The sequence below is a fragment of the Neltuma alba genome, unplaced genomic scaffold (assembly GCF_004799145.2).
Source record: "Neltuma alba isolate B1F8T4 unplaced genomic scaffold, ASM479914v2 tig00010163_pilon, whole genome shotgun sequence".
NCBI classification, from domain to species: Eukaryota; Viridiplantae; Streptophyta; class Magnoliopsida; order Fabales; family Fabaceae; genus Neltuma; species Neltuma alba.
The window spans coordinates 346,965-373,784 of NW_021635108.1; the positions used below are offsets into that span (position 1 = coordinate 346,965).

General features: G+C 34.2%; 1 protein-coding gene across 1 annotated transcript; it reads right to left on the reverse strand.

Annotated features, from left to right (window-relative positions):
* Positions 1-24,640: 24,640 nt before the first annotated feature.
* Positions 24,641-26,076, reverse strand: LOC114754582 (two-component response regulator-like APRR1). Its single transcript, XM_028943366.1, has 4 exons — positions 25,431-26,076; positions 25,196-25,333; positions 24,903-25,037; positions 24,641-24,788 (listed from the first exon to the last, which is right to left on the reverse strand). Exons 1-4 carry the CDS (start codon positions 25,971-25,973, stop codon positions 24,687-24,689), a joined length of 918 nt encoding a protein of 305 aa, XP_028799199.1. The 5' UTR covers positions 25,974-26,076; the 3' UTR covers positions 24,641-24,686.
* Positions 26,077-26,820: the final 744 nt, after the last annotated feature.

Sequence of the window (26,820 nt, forward strand, 5' to 3'; positions counted from 1 at the left end):
TTTCCTTTTTTTTTTTTTTAGGTGAGGAATCTTTGATGCTAGCGAAGACCTAGCAGGGGAATACCAAGCATTTGACTACTTTTGAAGACATTCTCTTTGCTTTAGGTTATGCCAAAAGCACTTGATTATGAATTTTTCCATTAATTAATCAAAGTAAAACCTTCCCATTAACTGCTTTGGGACGTTATTTGAAAAGCATATTCACTGAATGAACACAAATTTTCTGGCTTGCTCATCATTGAGTTCACAGACTCGTGAACATTATGCATTCCCACCAGCAGTAAAAGTTGAGGCTCTTCGGGTAGACAAGGCAAAGTAAAACACTTCACCCCAATATATATATATATATATATATATATATATATATTTTTTTTGTTTGATCTAATTTATCATCACTTAGCATGTAACTCTATTATATGAGTTTAGACAAATAAAATTACCAAATGAACGACTAGATACACCCCATGTATATTAATTATTTTTTGTTTGAATTTTTCTTTTATTAAATGCATAGTGCATGCTTGTGTGAGGTCACAAGCCAGTACTCGCAACTTCAAGCAATGCAGATAGATATAGCCATATTACTATACATCATTAATAACAACACCTAAGAAGTCTTATCTAATAGATATGGTTAGCTTCATGTAGATTCCACAGAGTTTTACATTAGTTGTCAAAAACTTAACATTATCGTACCCTCCTCCTTTTATCTGAACTTGGAATTGGCTATAAAATATAGGCAGAATTAGGCATATTACTATATATATATAAGTAATAAATAGACACATACACACACACCCACACACATATATGGATGATCAGAAGTGTGATGAGAAGAATATTAAACTTCACGCTTGTTGGGTTGAAGATTGGCGATCACATCAAAATAGCCGTGACATGAAGTCTTGTGGTGAAATCAGGAATCAGCAAAAGAAATCACTACTTTATTGGGGGCAGCTAGCGAGCGATGCTTGTGGCATAAAATATTACGTGCTGCAAAAACTTTGCCATCGCAGATCGAACTGATGCATTTGTTGTTTTTCATGTGTAACTAAACTAGGTCTACTTTCATAGGATGACTTACTGCTGCTGGCAATATATTGCTGTATGCCCATTTCCGAAGGAAGGTTTCTTACGTTAAGTTATATAGTCCAAAAAACAAAACCATCCAATTTCAAATATAGGAGCTAGTTGAGGGATATTTCCTTTTATTGTAAATATAAGATTTCAATAAATTTTGTTTTACAAATTTTTAATTTTTTCTCAAATACTTTTATTGATTATACATATTAAAAGATCAGGATTTTTGTCAACCAATGTAGCTTTTAATGCAATGATTAAAAGTAACACATGTTTTTAATAAATAACGCAATCTAAGTAATTGTTTTAATGTCTATAATTTAGTTATGAAGATTTTACAAGACCAAAAGAAGTAATTGCTTTGCTGCCCAAGCGTTTGCATCTATAATATAATGAATAAATGGTTGTGATGAGCATTGTTGTACAATCTTGTGAGTTGCAAATAAATAAGCTAAAATTAACTTTTATTGCCTCTTATTCAATCTAACCCTTACCATTCAAAACTTTCATTTTTCTAAGTCTAGACACGCGGATTAAAATTGAGTACCACAAAAAAAAAAAAAAGAAATTTGCAACGAAAATCAAGGAAAATCTTCTTTTAAATTGATTTAACGATGAACTATAACTTTTTGCAACAAATTTTGTTACTTGAAGGAAAACGTTGTGTTAATATTCTCAGTCACACTTATGTTGTTTAATAAGGCTTGACTATTTACTCCACTAAAGACTCACAAATTAACCTCATATGTGTGAGGTGCATAAGCTAATACACGAATTCATTGTTCTATCGTCGTTAACATTCAAATCGCTTCACAAAATATTCTCACAGAAGTGGAATATTTTGGTGCAGTGATGGCTAAACACTAAACAATTAATGCTCTTGGCGGCAATAAATAAATAAATAAATTCTCTTGGTCTTGGCTTATTCTTGAATACGTCTTTCAGGTAAACTTGAAAAATCTCCATTTTACCTAAGATCATGATTTTTTTTTTTTAAAAAAAATATCCAAACATCCTTATACGTTTCAAAATCCATTATGAACCCTTATTTCATAATTTATCAAACACTCCTATATATACATACCAAAAACAACTGTGAACCCAAGATAATACTTATCTTATAAGCTAATATTATCAGTTTTCAATTTCATACTTCCCCCATTCATTTTTATAAGGAACAATTAACTGAATTATGTTGATAAAAAAAGTTGACTAAAATTAGTTAGAAAGAATAAATATGTAAACAAAGCAATCCTTTTTTTTTTAAAAAAAAAAAGATACTCTTATTTATGAGGAGAGAGAGTATAAGAAAGAGAATTTATTATATAAATAATTTACCTTCATAAAAATTGTATCCTATAAAAAAAGAGACAGTCGTATTTGAATACGAGCATCAAATATCGATATTTTGGGACAGAATATGGCTAGGCCTAGGTAACAAGAACCTATCAGCTTAAAATTTATAATACAAGCGCAATGATAGGATGTTTGAAGCAATTTTAAAGAAAATAATTGTAGCTTTGTATATATGGTCAAAAGTGGGGGGCTTGGAATGATTTTGGGTGCGTTTAAGATAAATTTTTATAATAATTTCTTTTCTTTACTGCTCTTGTCATTGATTGCCCTGTCTCCCTCTATCTTGGATTCTATGTTATTCTTATCATAACAGTGCGACCAGTTTCATTAGTTTATGATTACCAGTAGCATGTCAGATTTTTGGACCCCGATCCCATAGGGTAAAGATTCGGTTTTAATAATTTGCTTCTTTTTAATTAATTAATTTCAACACATTTGATGCGATGAGTATAGCTATGATCAATTGTTATCGATATAAGTTGTCAGTTTGAGCGTGAAAAATGATCAGGTCCTTTCTGGGGTCAGATAGACACAGCTAAATTATACATAACTCCCATTAAACTTTGATCATGTATAGTTAGGTAACTTCCATATTTTTTGAAACTATACAATCAACCTCTTATCTCTTATATTTAATTTTATATATAACTTTGATATATGGCTAATTTTATATAGATTACTTATTTGCACATATATAGTTTAAAGTTTAGGGAGATTACCCACGTATCACCAAAATTTAAGAGGCTATATGACCATAAAAATGAAATTTGAAGAACTATATAATTAATTGTTGGAAATTATCCGCACTAAACTTGAATGCTCAAAAAAATCTATTATGTATAAATTTTAATGTTTAAGGAGTTATTTATGTAAGATCAAAATTTCAGGAGAATTTTATGTAATTTAGTTGTGTGTGTGTGTGGGGACACTCATAAAGATTATATATGATGGCATTGAAAATTGTGAAGCAATCGTGTAGTCTTTAAGTGAGGAGGCATCCCTTTGAAGTGGCACCAATTACTTAAATGAATAAACGGAATGAACAAATAAGTACCTTTCGCTTGATCTAAAATCAGAATCTGCGAAAACCCTATCCCTTTTGCTGATCTGCCACATTATCATCAAGCTGCTCTTCAAGTTTCGAAATATAAAGTCGTTAAATATGTTTCTTTCTCTACTCAAAGTATACATAATTATACGCACTCTTTGAGAATTGCTTGAACAACGCACGGTTCCTTGCTTTATGCCCCCCCTTAATTGCAATGAGAAAACAGTATTTTAATGTGTTAACATATAATTAAATATTTGAATGATAATTTTTTTTACTGTTTTTCGTCAGACTATATATATATATAGAGAGAGAGAGGATTAAGGGTAAAAAACGCTTTGATTTTCAATAGGCCAGATTTTATTATTCAAGTGCTATTATCGACCAACAGACTGGGAGTGGTGCGAGAGTGGTTTTTTCTTTTTTATTTTCCCAATAGATACTAATCATAACTTGTCCACCTCTTGGTACATAGCGTAATATAACATAAAATATTGAAATATTTAAAAGTTGCCAAGAACTAAAATGACATGATATGATAATGTAGTCTAAATTTTAAATTTCGTTGCGCTAATCATAAAGGAACGACGAAAGTGTTTGTCAAGTGGGAAAACAAAGTAGCCTTTGGAAGCCATTATTCTGGTGGCAAAAAACAAATTTTTTTTGGTTGGGCATATGTATCCTCTTATTTGAGATAGCTATATTCAAAGTACTGTTAAGTAATTCTCTTACTAGGGATTTGAATCTTATGGCGAAAAACAAATTATTTACACATTTCATGTGTCTTGTTTTGTCTATAGGAAGTGATATTTAGATTTTGAATTGGAAACAAAAATTATAATAGGTTTATTAATTTTTGTAATTAATTAATTTGACTGAGGTGAGATTGGTAAAGTCCCACTTGCCTTTGGAGGCTTATTACTCATTACAGCTTGCGAAGCAAACTATTTACATATTACCCAATTCACTACTAGGGGAAAAAAGGTCTTTCAAACTAGGTAAGATGGATTTTTTAGACTGGAATTGCGGGTTTGTAGCAGGCGTAGAAACGACTGGTTTAAAAAGTTTCTTTTTTTACACAAGTTGTACTGCCAGCCAGTATGCATATTGAAATTTTTATATGAAAAAACTCTATTTCTTAGACCTACTATAACAATTTCAATACGTCTAACAACTGAACCTTTTTTTGAATTACCATTTTTCATACTAGTTGGTTGTTTTTATAACATTTATCTTTTCAAGGTTTATTTCTTTTTCTTGCTTGTTTTGGTTTACTACCTACAAAGAGGTTAAATGACTTTTTAGTGTTGAATTTCAGAGGTATAATTTAACTCTGATGTCTGCTTATTGGTGAAGGCTAGTTCTTTTTGCAAGGATTGGTAAATTAAAGTTGAATCCCACGACTCTTGGATAGGGAGCTTTGTTCAATAATAAGTATTTTGATCAATAGCAATAAAGTGGAACATTTAAATGTTCTGAAGCTATTGTTCGAAGCCATAAAAGGGAAGAATCTTATTTAATGAAACAAGTACCAAAAACAAAATTGATGCCAAATTTGCAAAGAACATTCTGTATATATAATTGATTATGATCGAGCAAAATAAGTCTTGATCGCGAAGAAAACCAAAATGAAGGTCTTGGTTTAAAGCATCAGCTCTGTTAGACCATCTAGTTGAACTAATGAAATAATAATTAAATTAAAAGAAATTATATACAATTTATTCATCATAGAAACTAATATATACATTGGTGGCTGATATACCTTGTCGCTAAGTAATCAAAGTTTTACTAGGGAAATGCAACAAGTGAGGCACTACCTAGGTCATTCTTCTCAAGGAGCCATAAGTTGTATTTCAATTCTTAACAATTCACTTTTAATTATCAAATTACCAAGATGAAAGCTTGAGTTTTAGAAAAGAGATATCAAAACAAGAAACAAATCTAATGAAAGGTAAATTGCAAATGAGATTCAGATAAGAGATAGTAGTTCCCCTAGCAATTTATCCAACCTTCCTTGTTTAATCTTATAATTTGGAGTCTCTTAATGTCAATTAAATGGATAGATTCAGCTACTGCTCAAATCTCTCTTAACACAGATAAGAAACAACTTATCTTACTAGATTCATTATCTTGATCTGTGAGAAGGAAAATCAATTGACAAGAACACTTGAGAAGCAAGTTGCAATTCTCTAAGGATGACCACAACTGTGAATCATCAATATATTCAACCAAAATTCAGATTTACAGAACAACAGTCCAAGTAAAACGAATTAGATTTACAAATCAACAGAGAATCCTCTATTCAACTGAATTAAAGGACACAACTCACATCTGAATGTTCAATCAGATCTAAATCCCAAGAAACATAAATCTAATCATCCAACCTTTGTTCTAACCACAATTGTTCAACTGAAACAAATGAACCTTAGAATAGAAAGTAGAAACTAGATCTGAATGACTCCCTGTTCAGCTCTATGAACTCAGGTCAGCTTCATTGCTAGAAGAACTTGGAAATTCAGCTACTCATACTCTGGATTAGGGTAGAAACAGCAAGAATTGATGAAAGATCCATGGTTGATTGGTGGAAATTGATGAATTTGGACGAAAATGGAAGAGAGAAATGAGAGAGGGCGGAGAGAGCAAGAAAATCGCGTCTGGGGGGAGAATGAGGAACTGAAAATCTGGTTCTCTGTTGAAGCACGTGACTCTGCATTTAAACCTGCAATTTTTCGTCATTCGCCGCGGCGCCTCTGTTAATCCGCCACGGCGCCTGTCCTGTACGGTGCCGTTTTGATTAATGATCCTGAGCTTCATGAAAACTTCCGTCCGCCGTGGCGCCTTAGTCCATCCGCTGCAGCGCCTTTCACCGAGAGTACCATTGGAAATCTACCGCGGCGCTTTCCCAAATCCGCCGTGGCGCCTCAGACAGAATGGCGAAAATGCTACTGAAACTCCCTGAAATTCATACCAAAGCAGGATCAAAAGTATACACATATAAAATCATAAAAAAAACATGCAAAAACACCTATAAAACCTCACAATTCCTCTCACCAACTCTTATGCACAATGGAAGCTAATTATGCCCAAAGTATGCAAATATAGATGACAAAAGCAAAGTTTAGGGCTAGAAATGTATGCAAATAATGAGTCTTATCAACTCCCCCACACTTAGCTTTTGCACTCCTGGGCAAATCAGGTCTAAACATAATGTGAAAGAGAAGGATGAGAGAAAGGAATAAGCAAGCCCAAAAGTTCAGGTTACAACTGTAGGCAACAATGATTCTTCAACCAACATCCATCCATGGAACATTCTAATGCAAAGAAATCAAGCAATGATATGTAATTTAATCTAAGTGAATAAGATATAGAAGACCACACAAGGGAATTAGTGTATCACTCAACTCACAAGTATCAAAGGTTCTTTCACTCAATTCACTTATTCAAATGCTCTACCATATGCTTGTAATAGCTCTACCTCTCCACCACTCAATACATAAGTACTCAAGAATCAAGAGGACTTTTGTGGCTTGTAATGTAAAGGTGAGGAAGAAATGCACAAGGATGCATATGAGGATAGAGATAATATGTGAATCAATGTGTAGAACTCAATAGCATTAGTAATGTTCAATTGAGGGTCTAATTTCTTGATCTTGAACTCTAAGGCTGTAAAGGTGCTTTTATTCTCACTTTCTTTTCTTTTCTTGCTTTTTCATTTCTTTTCAACTTTTCTATTCTCTTTCTCTTTTTTTTTCTTTTACATTCGCATGTTTCTTCTTTTCTTTTTCTTTTCAGTTTTTTTTTCACCCCAACTCAAGTATGCACTTCCTCATATCAATCCATCAATTGAATCCATCATAATACTAGTGAATTCTAAAAGGAATTAATGAAATGAAATATGCATCCTTGTAGGAAAGAGGTTTTATAAATGAGAGTGAAATAAATGGTAAAATTCAACTAAAAAGGCTCAAATGGGCAACAAGGGATAAGTCATGTAGGGTTTAGCCATTTGGTCTAAGTAGCTAATTTGAATGAATGCCTCAATCATGTTCAAGAGTACTAATGTTGCATGTGGTCTTAATTAAGAACTAAGACAAGTTCTAGAGAGCATAAGAAATAAGTGAATGCACACATCAGAAATGAATATAAAGGCTCAAAGAATCCTTCCAACTAGGCTTTGTCTTCCATATTCATTCACTTCAGCTAAAGAACACATCATGCTTAATCTCTATGCATTAGAAAATTCACTTCAGGATATTAATTTCCAATTCAAGTCAATCACAAATGTAACATTAGAATTCCTGAAGCAAGCTTAAACCTTCAAAAAGTTTTTGAAAACTGAGGTTTTACAAAAGACACAAAACACACAAAAGCACAACATTCACTCCCCACACTTGAACCTTGCATTGCCCTCAATGCAAATTTGAACAAAAGATAGCAAGGAAAACTGGTAAGGAAGGAATGGAAAGAAGGAACAAAATACTCAAAAACAACTAAAAATAACCTATACTTGCTACTATTTATGTCCCCCCCCCACACTTGTTCAAAATTGGAGTTCAAGAATGAAAATAATCAACTAATCACAGACTAAGGTATGTAAGGAAGGGGACAACCTGAGATTATGGTGAGTCAAAATTTTCCTTATATATTTTGAGCAGGTGGCCATTGACCTTGAAAGTCTTACTGCTCTTCTCATCTAGTAGCTCTATCATGCCAAACTTGTGCACTTTAGTGACCAAATATGGTCCTTCCCATCTAGTGCTCAGCTTCCCAGGTTTAAATGTGAATCGTGCCTTGTACAGCAACACCTTAATTCCAACCTTGAAAGTCTTCCTTAGGATTTGCTTGTCATGAATCACCTTCGTCTTCTCCTTGTAGAACCTGGAATTCTCATATGCTTCAAGTCTCAACTCTTCAAGTTCCTATAATTGCAATAATCTTTCCATACCAGTAGAATCAAAATCAAGGTTACATGCTTTTACAGCCCAAAGAGACTTATGTTCAATCTCAACCGGTAGGTGACACATCTTACCATAAACCAATCTATAAGGAGACATGCCTATTGGGGTTTTAAATGCAGTTCTATATGCCCATAAAGCATCATCTAATCTAGCACTCCAATCCTTCCTAGATGGTTTAACTATGCGTTCCAACACCTTCTTGATTTCTCTATTTGCATTTTCAGCTTGCCCATTACTTTGTGTTGGAAATTGTGCCCTAGGGGCCAATCATTATGTTATGAACATTGTTGATTTATGAATTTATTGATTACGTTATCATATTATTTGCATGTTTACTGTGATGACTATCCTTAGATAACTCATGATTTATCCTAAATGTCCCTGGTCGGTCATCTATATGGGAGCAGAGATGAAATAAGACCAGTATGACTTTAAAGATATATAGAGATATAAATTAAAGTCATAGGCACATGTAAGAGTACAAGGTGTTGGACCGACCCGCTATGAGAGAGCTGCATGGGTTAAGTCATAAGCTTCTCTCATATACAAACCATGTCACTGTGCCCTTTAACCTGAGATCATCATGGATTCCTACATGAGAAAAGCTCAACTTTGACCTAGTCAAAAGTCACTTTTGACCGAGTGATCATAAAGACTATGTTCAAGCTTAGTGGTTTTTCATGCGGAGGAATGTGAATGGTCAAGATGGAATTTGTCCCTCACATTCGTAGAGAGATATTACTGGGCCCCTCGATGAGTGAGTCTGAGAAATGTATGGCCATACTATAATGGAAAGGTAGTTCCATTTCTATATTCAGACTACTCAGGGATCGAGAAAGTAACGGTCATGAATAGGAGGATGACATTCTCCATGCCTCATCCATAACCAAAATGTCGTGTGACAAAAGGGACGTGATATGGTTGTATGAAAGGTTGCATCGTTCAATGATCCTCATATGTTTTGGGTAGTCGTGATGTCTTGCTAGAGACCGCTTACGACTTGTGAGTCATTATAGTTAATGGCCCACTGCCAACTTCATATGGGCCTACAGGGTCGCACACAAAATAGTCCAACACGAGTTATGATATCCAGATTCATTGAATCTAAAATATGTCCAGATTCATTGAATAATATAGGGTGGACGTGTATATATATATATAAATTCGTATATATATATATACATATTATATAAATATAAGAGATATTAATTGTTAGATTTAATTTATAAGGATAAATTAGATCTATGTAAATTAATTCCGTCATATCTTTATTTTGAATTAAATAAATAGGTGAATTAAATCTGTGAGATGGATTTAATATAAACCATATTTATTTAATTGTTCTCTTATCTAATTATGCAATATTTGATATTGTATTAATTTCAGAATTAATTTAGGATTAATTTCGAAATTAAATATCATTCATAATACCTATAGCATCCTATATATTTGATACTAGGGAGCTAGGGTTTCAGTGAGTGAGAGGGCAAAAGCTTACAGATAAGAGACAGCCAAAGATAGAGAGAGGAGGACGATTCCTTTTGGAAAAAAACCCTAGACGGACAAAGAGGCGCTAGCACGCCGTTCATGACTAGAGAGCTATTCGTGTGGATACCGGTAGAGGAGGCCGACCGGAGTTGTCGACTTCGAACGACAAAGGAGGCGAGCAGAGGCATCCTGAACAGCGAAATCACCGAGCCACCAAGAAATCGAACACCGAAGGTAATGCTTCTTACTACTTGACTTAAACACGACCGGTAGATCCGGGCAAGGGATTGAAATTTTAAAGTTTGTTTTCCGTTGTGAGTCTTTCAATTCCCTTCACTTTGGGGATGATAAGGTGTGGATGTCTTATATGTTACACCATACTTAGTGAATAAAGCTTGTAGCAATTTATTACAAAAATGAGTGCCATGATCACTAACTACTGCTCTAGGAATGCCAAATCTAGAAAAAATGTTATTTTTCAGAAATTTTGAAACAGTGGCAGCATCATTCTTTTTGGTTGCTATGGCCTCTACGCATCGTGAAAGGTAATCAACTGCAAGAAGAATGTATGTAAAACCCATAGAAGGAAGAAAGGGGCCCATAAAATGAATACCCCATACTTCAAACACCTCACAAAAAAGCATTGGGTGTTGGGGTAGTTCATGTTTCTTAGTTAGGCTGCCAAATCTTTGACAAATATCACAATTCTTGCAATACTCATAAGAGTCTTTAAAGAGTGATGGCCAATACAAACCAGCTTCCAATATTTTTCTTGTAGTCTTGTTAGCACTAGAATGACCTCCACAAGTTTGAGAGCGGCACGCATGCAGGATGTCTTGAAATTCTTCATTTGGTACACATCTTCGAATGATTTGGTCGCTGCATACCTTCCAAAGGATTGGAGGATCCTAAATGTAGTGTTTAGACTCACTCTTAATCTTTTGCATCTGAAAATGAGACAACGAAGGAGGAATTAGACCAGCAACTAAAAAGTTGACAATGTGACAATACCAAGGTTCCATGAGAGACAAGGCAGAAACAAAACAATCCTTAAACTCATCACAAACAGAATCTGAACCAATTACTCCCCTTGTAGTTTCTGGTAAGCGACTTAAATGGTCGGCCACCACATTTTCTGCTCCAGGTTTGTCTTTGATGTCAATATCAAACTCTTGGATCAACAACATCCACCTTAAGAGCCTCGATTTGGATTGGGGCTTGCTGAAAAGATACTTAACAGCAGAATGATCAGTGAAAACAGTAACCTTAGAGTTAATTAGGTAAGGTCTAAACTTGTCTAATGCAAAAACAATAGAAAAGAGCTCCTTTTCAGTAGTTGTGTAATTAGTTTGAGCCTTATCTAGAGTCTTTGAAGCATAAGCAATAACCTTGGAAGCCTTACCGTCCTTTTGTCCCAAAACTGCTCCCACCGCATTGTTAGAGGCATCACAACACAATTCAAATGGTAAATTCCAATTAGGGCAAGTCAAAATAGGTGGAGAAGTCAATCTGGATTTAATCTCATCAAAAGACATTTTACACTCATCAGTGAAATCAAAGGAAGCATCTTTTTGCAGTAATTTGGACATTGGAAAAGTCACTTTACTAAAATCTTTTATAAATCTTCTATAAAATCCAGTATGGCCTAGGAAAGATCTAAGCTCCTTAAGATTTGTTGGATAGGGTAGAGATGAAATTATTTCAACTTTTGCTTTGTCTACCTCTATTCCCTTTTCAGAAATTAGGTGACCTAGAACTATTCCTTGCTGAACCATAAAGTGACATTTTTCAAAATTCAGGATAAGGTCCTTTGCAAACACGCCAAGAATTCTGGATTCTAGTGGGAATTAATTCATTTTTCTCATTCCTAACCACAGTGATCCCACTTTTCTTAGGAACAACCTGAACTAGACTTACCCACTCACTATCAGAAATAGGGTATATGATACCAGCACTAAGCAGCTTTGTTACTTCCTTTTTAACAACATCAAGTATGAGTGGGTTAAGTCTTCTTTGAGGTTGTCTTATGGGTTTTGTATTTTCATTTAACAATGTTCTATGAGTGCAAATTGAAGCATTAATACCAAGAATATCTGCTAGAGACCACCCAATTGCACTTTTATACCTTTTCAAAACAGCAAGTAACTGAGACTCTTCAAGATCAGTCAAAGAGTTAGAAATTATCACCGGTAGTCTTTCATTCTCAGCTAAAAATGCATACTTTAATGTTGATGGCGAGGGTTTAAGCTCCAATTCAGGAGGTTGAACTACTGAGGGTATCAGTTTCTTGAGTTCCAAGGTAGCGCAATTATTTTCAGATTGCTTCAAAGCTTCAATACCAAAAATTGCAGTTGTACATTCATCCTCATGTGAGTAACGCTCCTTGATTGGTCCCTGCAACGATGCATTCAAAACATTTATAAATCCATGTGAAAGCTCAAAGTTAGATGCAGAATAATCTTGAGGAATTCCAATTTCACAAGTAAAATTACATTGCAAAAGTGCACTCCCTATGCTGCATATTTTGGCAAATTTGGTTGGTGTCGTGCTTAATCTCCTAAGGTTGGGAGTAGCTACACTTCGCATGATTCCCAAGAAGTGTTCCAGTTCTGCATAATTAAAGAGATTAAGATCAAGTGACTTGTAAACAGGGGTGGAATACAAAATGTGATAAGAATTTAAAGACAAATCCTGTTGTTCAGAAGGTTCAACTGCATGCTCCTTGAATGGGGGTTCATCCATGAGAATTGGGCTAGCCTTGCAATCATGAGTCTTGTGCCTTTCACCTTCCCTTTCTTGTATAGGAGTTGATTCACTCTCTTGTGTTGTTGAGAAATCTACAAGCAATCTTCTTGCAGGTTGTTCATCACTTGACAGTGTGGAATTAGCATCAATGGAAGACTTAATGGATGAAACTGAAGACAACTCACTCCAAGTGGAAAGCCAGCCATCAATTTTAGAATCAATGCTAGGCACATCATCAAGGTGTGAAGAAAAAGAAGATGAAGGAGAATATATAGAGGAGAAAGAAACGAAAGAATCTTCAGTATCATCATTGCTATCATGCTCAAAAATAGATTCACACTCATTTTCAAGTGACACATCAATCATATTAAGCCCCAACAGAGAATAATCCTCATGTGGATGTTTCATCATCTCATACATGTTAAATTGAATTTCTTGACCACCAAATTCCATTTTTATAATCCCATCCTTCATGCAAATCATGGTATTGGCGGTTCTTAGAAATGGTCTACCCAAAATCAATGTGCTTTCACTTATGGCCTCATTAGTCATATCTAGCACATAAAAATCAGTAGGGAATACAAGGTCTTTTACTTGAACCAAAATGTCTTCTAAGATTCCCTTGGGATTCCTAATAGACTTATCAGCTAGTTACACTAAGACACTTGTAGGTTTCATGATTTCAACTCCCAAAGCATAGTAAACAGAACTTGGCATCACATTAATAGCAGCACCCAAATCTAGCAAAGCTTTAGAGATATGAAACTTACCAATTTGACAAGGAATGGAGAAAGCACCTGGATCTTGGCATTTCACAGGTAATTGAGCTTTAAAAAGGGCTGAAACATTAGGGCCAACTTGCACTAATTCATTAGTTTTAAACTTTCTTTTGTTAGTGCAAATGTCTTTTAAGAATTTTGCATATTCAGGCACTTTCTTCAACAAATCTAGCAAAGGAATATTAATTTCTACTTTACTAAAGAAATCTAATACCTCTTTATTCTATTTTTCTTTTGCAACCTTCTGTCCAAACATAAAAGCTCTAGGGAAAGGCAGATCTTTCAAGCTTACCTCCTTACCTTGACTTTCTAGTTTGTTGTTCCGGTGAGAATCTTCGACTTTATCTTGCTCCATCTTTCCTTTGTCTTGGTTAGGCTCTGAAATTCTTGAAGAAGATTGCCCCAAGTCCTCTCCTAATGGTGCTTTATGGACTCCCTCATTATCCTGAATTAAGGGGCTTGCTTCAGTTGTGCAACCCTCAGTAGTTACACTTCTAAATCCGACTTCTTTTCTTGCTTACAGAAGTTGCTTCTCTCTTAAGCTTTCAGATTCCATACTTGGTGGTTTCTCTTTCTGGACAGAATTCCTCTTAGTGTAATGATCTTTATCCAAGTCAGATTCTTCATCATTCTCATTGAATGTCACCTTTCTTCCACTTCTCAAACTTATGGCATTCAATGACTTGGGATTAATCACAGTATTGGAAGGCAAAGCTCCACTTGTTTTTGCTTGAAAACTGCTGAGATTATCTAAAATTTGGGTAACAAAGTTAGCCAAGTTTGAAGTCTTAGTCTCCCATTGTTCAACCCTATTCTCTATGGCGGCCATTCTTGCATCAATGCAGTGGTATGCTTATCAATTCTGTCCATTTGAGATGCCATAGCACTAAGATTAGCATTCATACTGTTCATTCTTTTCAACAAGAGGGACATGTCATCATTCCTTGAATTGCCAATTTCTTGAGTAGCTTGGGAGGGAACCATAGTTTGTTTTGAATGTTGACGTTGCTGGAACTTATTCTGCATGAATCTCTCCTTGTTGTTCTCTCCTCCTCCCCATCTAAAATTTGTATGATCCTTCCATCCTTCATTATAAGTGTTGGAGAAAGGGTTCCTTTGCTGATATTGACCGGATCTTTGTTGATACATGGCTGACACTTCTTCAAATTGAGAAGGGCAAGATTCAATCCAATGCATCATGGAACCACAAGAGTCACAAGAGGGAGCTACCAAGGCTTGTGATGTTCCCATAGCACCACATTGTTTAGTTGACAAGAGTTGCTCCATCCTAGTCATTCTCTTGTCCATCCTCTCTGACAAGGCAGCAAATTGAGAGTCAAAGTTAGTAGGATTTGACCTCAAAATTTCATTGACAGATTGGTTACCCCTTGTGCTAAATTGTTGATTGTTGTTGGCCATCTTCTCCAATAATTCCCAAGCATTGTGAGGAGTCAAATCAAACAGTGAACCATGGGCTGCAACATCTATTGTGTTCTTGTGATGAGATAGCAAACCCTTATAGAAATACTGGACTAGATTATACTTGCTGATTTGATGATTTGGACATTTAGAAAGCATAGCTAGAAATCTTGTCCAATACTCATATAAGGTCTCTCTACTATCTTGTTGAACTCCATAGATAGCCTAACTCAATTTAGATGTTCTTGATGCAGGAAAGTATTTCTCTAAAAAGGCCTTCTTTAGTTGTTCCCATGTGAGTGTTGTGAAATGTTGAGGTAGACTTTGCAACCATTCTTTGGCATTTCCTTCTAATGTGAAGTGGAAAGTTCTCCTTAGCACATCTTCCAATTGAGCACCATGGGGCTTCATAGAGGAGTAGACCGCATGCATGTACTGAAGATGTCTATATGGACCATCCCCTACAAGACCAAGAAATCTTGGTAAGGTATTAATCAAGGTACCTTTAAGTTCAAAATCAGCTTCAAAATTATAAAAACCACATGGATCACAGTTCACACTTGAGTTATTAATTTCTCTGATGCTCCTATTCTCCTCATCTCTATTCAATTGAATATTAGCATTATGAATAACATTTTCAGCTTGCCTTTCATTTTGAGGTCTATTTGTAGTATCACCTCTCTCAGTTTGAGCATTGTTATTATTTTGATCCATCACAAAATGATTGTCTATAAACCCTCCTAAAGTGGATTCAGATTCTGAGGAAGAGCAAGTTTCAACTTGAGGAGAAGGGTCACTCACTATAGGTTGCTTACTAGACTCAACTATTTGTTTGGTTTTCTTGATTTGCCTAAGAGTTCTATTGATTTCCCAATCAAAAGGTATAAGAGCCTTATCCTGGGACATGCAACTAAAGAACAAGAGAATAGACTAATAAAATAAATGTGAAAAAACAATTAGACAAGAGAAAGAAGTCAGAGAGAGAACAAAAAGTTAAGAGGGAATCAGGTGAAATCCGCCGCGGCACTTTCTCAGATCCGTCGCAGCCTCTATTATAGAGATGAGTGCCGAGCTGAAACCGGACAGGCGCTGCGGCCTCTGGTGAAATCCGCTGCGGCACTTGTTGCAGAATTGATTCTGTGAAAGGCGCTGCGGCGCCTGGTGATATCCGCCACGGCGCCTGATACTGATAAACCAGGTGGATGAATTCTGCAGCAGCTTCTGACACTGTTCACACCTTCACTCTTGCAAATTGAACCCTTAACACAATGGTATTAATTTTTCAACAAGAAAAAGATCTCAAAAGCATAAAAACAACCAACCATCATTAGGTTTAATGGAAGAACAACTAAAAGGAAAAAGGTTGCTACAACAAGGATTCAAACAATTCACAGCCTACCAAATTGTGTTAACTCCTTGACAACCTATGGAATGAATTTGGAACACAGCAATAAGGGAAACTACTCAACAACAAAGCACAAGAGTGAAAATGCAAACACAACTCAAAAACACTAAAACTACTTTTTATGAAGTTTTGGGTTTTCAAATATAAAAATTTTTCTTGGCACACCAGTGAATTGCTTAGAACCTCAACAAGTAAGGCTCCCTGGCAACGGCGCCAATTTGATATACCTTGTCGCTAGGTAATCAAAGTTTTACTAGGAAAATGCAGCAAGTGAGGCACTACCTAGGTCATTCTTCTCAATTCTTAACAATCCACTTTTAATTATCAAATTACCAAGATGAAAGCTTGAGTTTTAGAAAAGAGAAATCAAAACAAGAAACAAATCTAATGAAAGGTAAATTGCAAATGAGATTCAGATAAGAGATAGTAGTTCCCCTAGCAATTTATCCAACCTTCCTTGTCCAATCTTATAATTTGGAGTCTCTTAATGTCAATTAAATGGATAGATTCAGCTACTGCTCAAATCTCTCTGAACACAGATCAGAAACAACTTATCTTACTAGATTCATTATCTTGATCTGTGAGAAGGAAAATCAATTGACAAGAACACTTGAGAAGCAAGTTGCAATTCTCTAAGGATGACCACAACTGTGAATCATCAATATATTCAACCAAAATTCAGATTTACAGAACAACAGTCCAAGTAAAACGAATTAGATTTACAAATCAACAGAGAATCCTCTATTCAACTGAATTAAAGGACACAACTCACATCTGAATGTTCAATCAGATCTAAATCCCAAGAAACATAAATCTAATCATCCAACCTTTATTCTAACCACAATTGTTCAACTAAAACAAATGAACCTTAGAATAGAAAGTAGAAACTAGATCTGAATGACTCCCTGTTCAGCTCTATGAACTCAGGTCAGCTTCATTGCTAGAAGAACTTGGAAATTCAGCTACTCATACTCTGGATTAGGGTAGAAACAACAAGAATTGATGAAAGATCCATGGTTGATCGGTGGAAATTGATGAATTTGGATGAAAATGGAAGAGAGAAATGAGAGAGGGAGGAGAGAGCAAGAAAATCGCGTCTGGGGGGAGAATGAGGAACTGAAAATCTGGTTCTCCATTGAAGCGTGTGACTCTGCATTTAAATCTGTAATTTTTCGTCATCCGCCGCGGCGCCTCTGTTAATCCGCCGCGGTGCCTGTCCTGTACGGTGCCGTTTTGATCAATGATCTGAGCTTCATGAAAACTTCCGTCCGCCGTGGCGCCTTAGTCCATCCGCCACGGCGCCTTTCACCAAGAGTACCATTGGAAATCTGTCGCGGCGCTTTCCCAAATCCGCCGTGGCGCCTCAAACAGAATGGCGAAAATGCTACTAAAACTCCCTGAAATTCATACCAAAGCAGGGATAAAAAATATACACATATAAAATCATAAAAAAACATGCAAAAACACCTATAAAACCTCATAATTCCTCTCAACAACTCTTATGCACAATGGAAGCTAATTATGCCCAAAGTATGCAAATATAGATGGCAAAAGCATGAGTTTAGGGCTAGAAATGTATGCAAATAATGAGACTTATCAGTGGCTTAAATATATGTCGAATATTTAATTTGGTTTTCAATTGAAAACGAATGTCACATTTTAACATCCGTCATTTTAACCCTTTTAGTTTTGGAACTGCTGTAGTTCAAGCGAGTTATTAATAATTAAAGCGTATAAGTCAAAATCTTTCATTTTGGTTATCGAGTTATTGTCATTTGATAATTTCAATTTTATGATCCAACTTTGAAATTCATAACTAAATACAGAAAATCATATTGAGATAGTTCAAGGCTCCATTCAAAGCTCATTTAGTTCTCCACATGGAAAAAATACTGTCCAACTAATTTACTTAGTCATAATTCCCAATCTTTATTAAAATTTTACTATTTATTTGGTAAAAACTTTAACTTCTAGATTTTATGCCCTAACCTTGAAAGCTTATATATCTTAGCATACACATTCACATAAGGTAAAATACTTAGTCAATGACAAGTGTTTGTCACAGATTGATATGAAAGATATCAAGTTCAAGTGAGAAGCATCTATTCTGTTTCTTTCGTGCTAGGGCTAGTGTGAGAATAAGAACTGCAAAGGAAGGTACAACATGTGAATAATTGAGAAGAATAGTAGCATGAACAATGGTAGCATTAATTGTGAAGAAATAAGAAGATCACCATAATGGGGACTAAGTCATTTGAAGAACAATTTGCATAGTAATGAAGTGTTGTTGTTGACTTGAAAACCCTCAAAGCAAGAGGAATAAAGAAGCTTCCAACATTAATTATTTTTTATTTTAAACAACAATTGAACCTTAATTTATAATTAATATAATGATTTCATTATATAGTTCATGTGTATTAACATGATTCAATGGTTAATGAAGGTTTTGAAATTTAGTTCATGTGTGACGAAATGAATATATATGAGGTTGATATCAGAATTTTGTAGAATGCTATTGACAAGCGCAAAGGTGTGGATTGACAAGTAAATGTAAACCAATTGACAATTCAAGGGGTTTCAATTGAAACGATGTGCTTATATCAAAATATTGTTGGAGACAGCTACTGACAAGCCAAAGACATGGATTGGCAAGTCAATGGAAACTTATTGACAAGGTAGGAGGTCTCAGTTGACAACTAAATTTATAAGATAATATAACATCCAAGTAAAATCAAATTATAATAAAACAATATTGTATAGCATTTTTTAAGCTAAAAGCATGTTTACTCAAAGCATGCACACTGATATTAGATAAAATGATGAGTTTATATTAGAATTTTGTTGCTTGTAGACATTGACAGGCTCAAAGGTGTGGAATAACCAATCTTTAAGAACCTATTAACAAGTTAGAGGGTATGAGCTAACAATTAAATTTGTGAGATTATATTATCTCTTCATAAGATCAAATTACAGCCAAAAAGTATTATATAACCTTTTTTAAGTTGAAAGTATGTGTGATTAAAGCATGCACATTGATATTCTATGAAATAATGGGTTTATATCAAGATTTTATTATTGACAGTTATTGACAAGCTCAATGATATCAATTAACAAACCCCTGGGTTTGAGTTGAAAACTAAATTTATGGAATAATATTATCTCTACATAAGATCAAATCATAACAAAATATTATTATATATCAGTTTTTAAGCTAAAATGATTTGTGATCAAAGCATACACACCACTATTAGAAGAAGTGATAAACTTATATCGTATTGACAAGCTCAACACATGGATTCACAAGCTTACTACAAAAAAATAGCTAATTACTGACGGGATTAGTGACAGAATAATTTCCATCGCTAATTTATGATGGATTATCCACGAAAATGCCGTTGCTAAACTTAGCGACAGAATTTATTCAGTCACTAATTAGCCACAGAATTAGCTACGTAATTTTTTCCGTTAGAAAATTTCATGGCTAATTCCGTGGCTAAAATATAATATTTAATATAATAAATATAATAAATATATAATTAAATTATATATCTTATGAATGTTAAATAAAAGAATTAAATTTATGAAAAAATTATTTACTATTTAAAATTCAAAATTAGTGTCATTGGGAATTAATATTATATCTAAAATAATTTTTTTAAAAATAAAGCATTATAAAATAAATAATAAAACAAATATCTAAAAATTATTTTGTTACAAAAATAGTTATGATTAAAATTATCATATAGTTTATTTTTAGTTTCTAATAATATATATGTGTGTGTATAATTATTTGTGTAAGAGAATATCATATATATTTAATTTTGCATAATAAGTCAGTAAGTTCATTGCAGTTCAACTGGTGAAGTCGCACGCATATACAAACGAGGTCTTTGGTTCGAACTATGGAGAAGTCACTTTGAAGAGGAATTATATGGTGGCGACATGCAGCAATACAAGGTGGCATGTGAGATAGCGACACATGACGATAGAGGTGAGGTGGCAGAGACACGTGGAGATGAAATCGTGACACGTGGCATGGAGTTGAGGTGGCAGCGACACGTGGCGGTAGAGGTGAGGTGGCAATGACACGTGGCGGCGGAGGTGAGATGGAAATGACACGTGGCGGCGAAAGGTAAGGTGGCAGCGACACATGGAGATGAGGTGGTGACATGTGGCGGCAAAGGTGAGGTGGCATTTTAATTTTTTTTTAAAAAAATATATTAGCAACAGAATTGAAATTCCGTCGGTAATTAACGGCGGAATTAGAATTCTGTCGGTAATTAAAGATGGAAAAATTTCATCAGTAATTAGCGACGGAATTATGATTGCGTCGCTAATTCCGTCGATAATCCAATTAGTGACGAAAAAATTAGCGACGGAACCAATTCCGTCAATAATATGATTCCGTCGCTAATTTCGTTGCTAAATAAAAATTCTATTAGTAAATTCTGTCGCTAATCAGATGTTTTTTGGTAGTGTTATTGGAACATGTTGACAGGTATAACTGTTGGATTCGACAAGTACAACAAAATATAAAATATGACATTGTATCAGATTACTTCCATATTTAATCTACCTGTCATTTCATATACTTGTATAATGTAATTATACCAAATTCACAACCCTTCTAAAAAAAATCATGAGTTGCATGTATATCTAATGACTTCTTAACTTGAGCTGTATTTAGTGACATTAACAAAAAAATTATTGTTACATATATTCACAAAAATTTTATCACATACAACTTGACCTACGTTCAATCCTCAAAATATCTCTCAGAGTTCCACTATATTCTCTAAGATTCAACTACATTCTTACAACAGTACAACATTTTAACAAAGGACATTTATGTAAATATATTTTTAATTTTATTTAAGCCCTTAGGTCATAAATAAAACTTCTCCATTTTGTAAAACTGCACTAAAATAAAGCTCCTTTAAGCTCTTTTCATTGAACTAAAGCGTCATTCTCCCTGAATTTGGAGCCAAATGAAGTCCCATAATTGGAAGAATTTTTTCCTGTCTTTTTCCCTTTCACTTAAGTAATGTTGAGTTTTTGACAATTTAACGCACAACTTCGTTTGACTGCAGTCAAATCTCGCGTTTAGCTACTAATATGTGTACATTCAAAATGATGTTAAGTTCACTGTTTAGTGAATCTATTGTATTTTTTAAGACGTAAAGAAGCATGAGATGCTCTTGCCTTCACTTTTATGTAAAATTAAAATATTAAAAAATATTAATCAATTAAAATATGAATTTAATCAAGATGCCTTATTTCCACATAAAAAATTCTGGCACCTTATCTAGTTGTTCCGTACTTATTATTTTATCACTAGAAAAAGCTTATATTGACCGGTTAGAAGACTCTATTCTAATTTTTTATAAGCATAAATATCCTTCTCCTATTGGAGGTAATTATGTTTGAAACATTATCGGGTACTAAATGTGAACACCTCTTTAATAAGAATTCGAATCTTAATTCGTTATATTATGAGGGACTCTATTCTAATATACTCAAATTGTTTTTTCTGCCAACTGTCTATTGTAATATTTATTCGAATATAGATAAACATGAGCAAGCACACCATTTTTATTGTTGACGCTACCAGCAATGAAAACTTCAATTAACACAGTCACATTACTAAATTTGTATTAATATTACTTTAATATAATTAAGAATTTTCTCTAATTGATTATATATTTATCTGAAATGTTTTTAGTAAACAATATTCACAAAGTTAAATTTTTGCATAACAAAAATCTTTATACTTATATATACATACTCTCTCTGGTCCTTATTATAGGGCATATCATCTATAAGGAATTTTTGGTATAAATATAAGTCATTAACCAACTCATTAATTGTCACTTTACAATTTTTCTCTCGTCAATAATTTATGTTTAGTATTAAAAAACTTATCAAACTCCGGATTTATCTATCTGCATAATCTAAATTGAGGGTAATCATGAAAAATATGAATAATTTAGGACAAATTTAATGCTTTAACAATCATTTTTTGCTATGTGAGAATTAGTTAAGAATGTCTTATAATAGGATGAGAAGGAGAGTACACATATACATCTGCAAGTCCTTATAATTCATCTCAATTTTGACTTAGTCTGGAATTTATTTTATTTGAATTGAATCCTTATCGTTTGATCCTTATAATGAATGGATAAATTGTGTTAACTAAAATTAAAAAAAAAAGTCATAAAGTCCATAAAATTCTATAAATTAACATCAAGGGATTTTACACTCAAGAATGAATTATAAGGGTACAAATTAAACAAAATAAACTATACAAACTTGATTCAAAATTCAGAAAAACTATAAAGAACTATGAATTATTTTTTCCAAAAACATACGTAAACTGTAATATAAACTATATATTGTACCTTACTCCTTCAAGCTTATGATGCACGATGCTTGAAATGTAATTACCATTTTATTTTTCAACCAGAAGAAACTATTCCATGGAGAATAAAGTAAATTAGTCTCTATTTTTAAGCAGTACAACTCTCCAAATTTTTATATTTTATAGTGGCATTCACTTATAATCTAAAATATCATTACTGCATATGAACACGCGTCTAGTCATAGTGGGAGACATTGGATTGAAAAGAAGGGAAAGAGGAAGAGAATACGAATCCATATTGCTATCAACTAATATAAACAAGAAGCTACATCCAGCCTCTAGCCAACAACCCATTTTTAATTGGCCGGAAAGAAAAACAACAACATCGTCAAACCATGCATTTTCACATTCTTGGAAACTATTACACCAACTTTCTATGAAAAATTAAAGGATCAAAGAGGAATTCTAGTCCCAAAGCACCCCATAAGGCGCAATTGCCATATATGCTTAGGTATTTAATGGCGCGAAATTCTCCCAAGTCTCAACGTTTTTAAAATAAAGCAAAGTTGCCCAAATTTAAAATCTAGAGGTAGTATTATATGAAACCTTGTGTGTGTGTGTGTTTTTTTCCCCCACATAACAAAAAGTTTGGTTGAGTTGGGTTCCGTGGCCTCATCAAAGACAGGTCATATCTCCAAGTTTAAAGAATATTTATAAAGGAACTTATTGATCGCACACCAACAAAGTTTTCACATTGATAATGTGATTTGAACTCATGACCTTGTGGGTTATAAAACAACTTCTTACCATTTAGAGCAACTTATGTTTGCGAAACCTTGTGTTTTTTTCCGATTTAGTTGATGTTATGTGGTTCATTTCTAGGTTTTCGTGGAACACCAATTTTGTTATGTTTTTGTTTTACCTACTAATAAATTTAGTTTAAAAAAAAGTGAGGTGGATCTGACATAGACATACCATACAAGCATAATCAAGTCATCTAATAAGCAAATGTTAAAGTCTAATAGATTTGGACAACATTACACCACTTAAAAAAAAAAAAACAAGAGAACATTGCACCATAAAATATTTAGAACAACAATTGCATCTTTAAATATTTCGAAGATAGAATCGCCTTCATGAAAGCAAATGGAGAAACGAAACTAGCCCAATTTTCTTCGTTATGAGAAAATTACATCCAATGACCCAAGTCTTAAATTATTTAAATTAAAAAATCTTAAAAAATATACTCGTTTCAGTAAATTTCATAACATCCACTGTACTATTTTTAAAAAAATACTTATACTAATTATTTTTATACTATTTAAAATAAGGGAAAATCCCAGAAAAAACCCTTGGAATATACCAAATCCCAGATTGGGCCCTTAAATTTCGAAAATGACAGAATGGGTCATTGACCCAATTTGTCATTTGTGAAATTCAGGCAAATTGACATTTTTGCCCCTGAGCAAAAGTGAGTAGTTATTCTCTAAACAAATCTAGGTAACGCTTATACTGTTCTAGTGATTACAAGATTCGTTGTAGTTAATAATAAGATACCTGACAATAATAAGATACCTGACTATGAAAAAATGAGTAGTTATTCTCTACACAAATCTAGGTAATGCCTACATTGTTCTAGTGATTATAGCATTAGTTGTAGTTAATAACAAGACACCTGACTATGAAAAAGTGAATAGTTATTCGCTATACGAATCTAGGTAACACCTAAACTCTTATAGTGATTCCTTGAATCATTATAGTGAATGAATAAATGAGGGCAAAATTGTCAATTCGCCTGAATTTCACAAATGACAGATTGGGTCAATGACCCATTCTGTCATTTTCGAAATTTAAGGACCCAATCTGGCATTTCCCATATTCCAAGGACCTTTTTTGGAATTTTCCCTTAAAATAATATTAATTTAAAAATTTTAAAAAAACAATTTTTAAAGAGAAAACAAAAACATTTTAACATTGGGTCTTTAAATGTAATTTCCCTCCTTCTTCCGTCTCGTGCACAAGTGATTCTAGAAAAGGGCTTTTTCTGCTCTCAAAGTCCGTAGCACTGAAACCCTGAGTAAACTCCAAAGCTATTCACATACTGTTGTGCTCTCACTGTTTCATCCTCTACCTCTTCATTCAACCCTTCAATCTGCATCACAATCCCTCCAAATATCACTATTTTGCTATTTCAACTGATAATAAATAACTCCCCAGCTCATCCAACGGCAAATAATATTATATACACATACCCCCGTGCACTTACCCAGAAAACATCTTCATCTTCATCTCTGGTTGAAAATGTTGCCTTAGGATTTGCAATCTCAATGGTCTCGTCGTTTCTTGCGAATCTTCCACGTATGCGAGGTCTATTATCAGCCAGTGTCTTTCTGCATGTATACTGTCACCATGGAAGTAACAGAACGATATAACTAGTCATTCAATTTTGTTTAATCTCCTCTTAATTATACATACTATATAACACAAACTAAAACACAGCAAATTCATCATCATCCGTATGAAGTTCGATAAGGTAGGGAATTGTTTTTATTTATGTACTTTGATGGTTTTGTTGAAGTTCCTCTGGCTTCTCTTGGCTCTATATTTAGAGATTTTCTCCTTCTTTTCTTGTGCACTGTAACGTCCAACTTTGAAGCTTGTTTCTTCAGTGTGTGAGGTCTGAGTTTCTTGGATATTCTGAGAGAGAAATGAAAGAAGAAACTTGAAGTAAAGCAACACAGGGGAGAAGAGGGGATTAGAGAAAGAGATGAACAGAGAATAAAAATAAGCTTACCTGCAAATCTCCTGTACTGCAGACTTTTCTCATTTGAGGAGCGAAGAAAGTGTGATCTGGTGGGCTCAAGGCATGGCTTTGGATAAATGAAGTTTCATAGAGATGATTTGGGAAGAGAAAACTGGGTTTCCCGTCAAAGGATTTACTGCTTAAGCTCCTTTGCATGATGAATTCGGCCACATTTTCAGAATCTCCGTTCCTGTAACTCTTGCAAACTAAGTTCTGATTATGACTATAATCCGAACTGGGAAAAATGTTGCATTTTACGTTATTGCCGCGAAGAACAGAGGAATTTCTGAACTCTGTTTCTGGGTTTGTTAGATCAGGTAGGATGGTTTTGGAATGGTGAAGGCTAAGATTTCGAAGGAACGTGCTTGGAGGTGAGAAGGAAAAGAAAGAAGGGCATTCTTCTTCTTCTTGGTGAAGTGGCAAATGGCAAGGTGCAGAGGAAAGAAAGGGAAGGTCCTGGCTTCCATTGGAGAGGAATTCTGGGTTTGAAGGAATGTGGAAAGGAGCTTCAAAGGCATAAAGATCAGAAGACATGGAAGATGAATTCTGAATCCAAAGTCGTTATTTCAATTGGAAAGAAGATTCTCTGATTGATGTATTCGTAGGACCTGGACTATTGTCTCTGGTACTTATGCAATCACGCCCCCTCTCCCCCCTCTCTCGACCACTTAGGAGGAGGGAAGTCGAAAGAAGCTACGGTATATAAAGAGCTAAAGAAGTCATCTCTTCAAAATTGCCCCCGTACCTTCTACATTCTCAAAACTGCCCAAACCAGGTGTCGCTTTGTCTAATTCATTATCTTGTTTAAATGAAATCTTCTGCTACATATGGTAAAGAAAAATAAAAAATAAAAAATGAAATTCATCTATATCATATGTCTTACTTTTAACATTAGTCCCACAAAAGTCAGTTTAGGAATTCATGGATCACATTCAGACAAGTCCTATAAATGGTACTTAATTTCCACTAAGACCTAAAAGATTTTGAAATTTTAATTAAGTACTAAAATATAAAAAAAATTATTTTTCTTTGTGAAATGATCAAAATGTCTTACTTTTTTCTTAAGCAAAATTTCAACTCAGCTGATAACTGAGGCTATTTTGGGAACTCAAATATCTCATCACCATACTCATGATTATTTCTTGCTCTCTTTGATGTGTGTATAATACTGGAAAAAAGACAATAAAATATCCTGAAAATTATTAAATGACAAATCAGTACGGGTGAATTTTAAAAACCCAATTCAAACTACTTGTACTATTTTGAAGTTTTTTAATCTTGCAAAATTATGTGAATACCCTTGACTATGTTTTTTGTCCTAATATTACGACCTCAGCACCCTTAGCTGATTTCCAGCCGCCGGAGCTCCGATAACTACTCT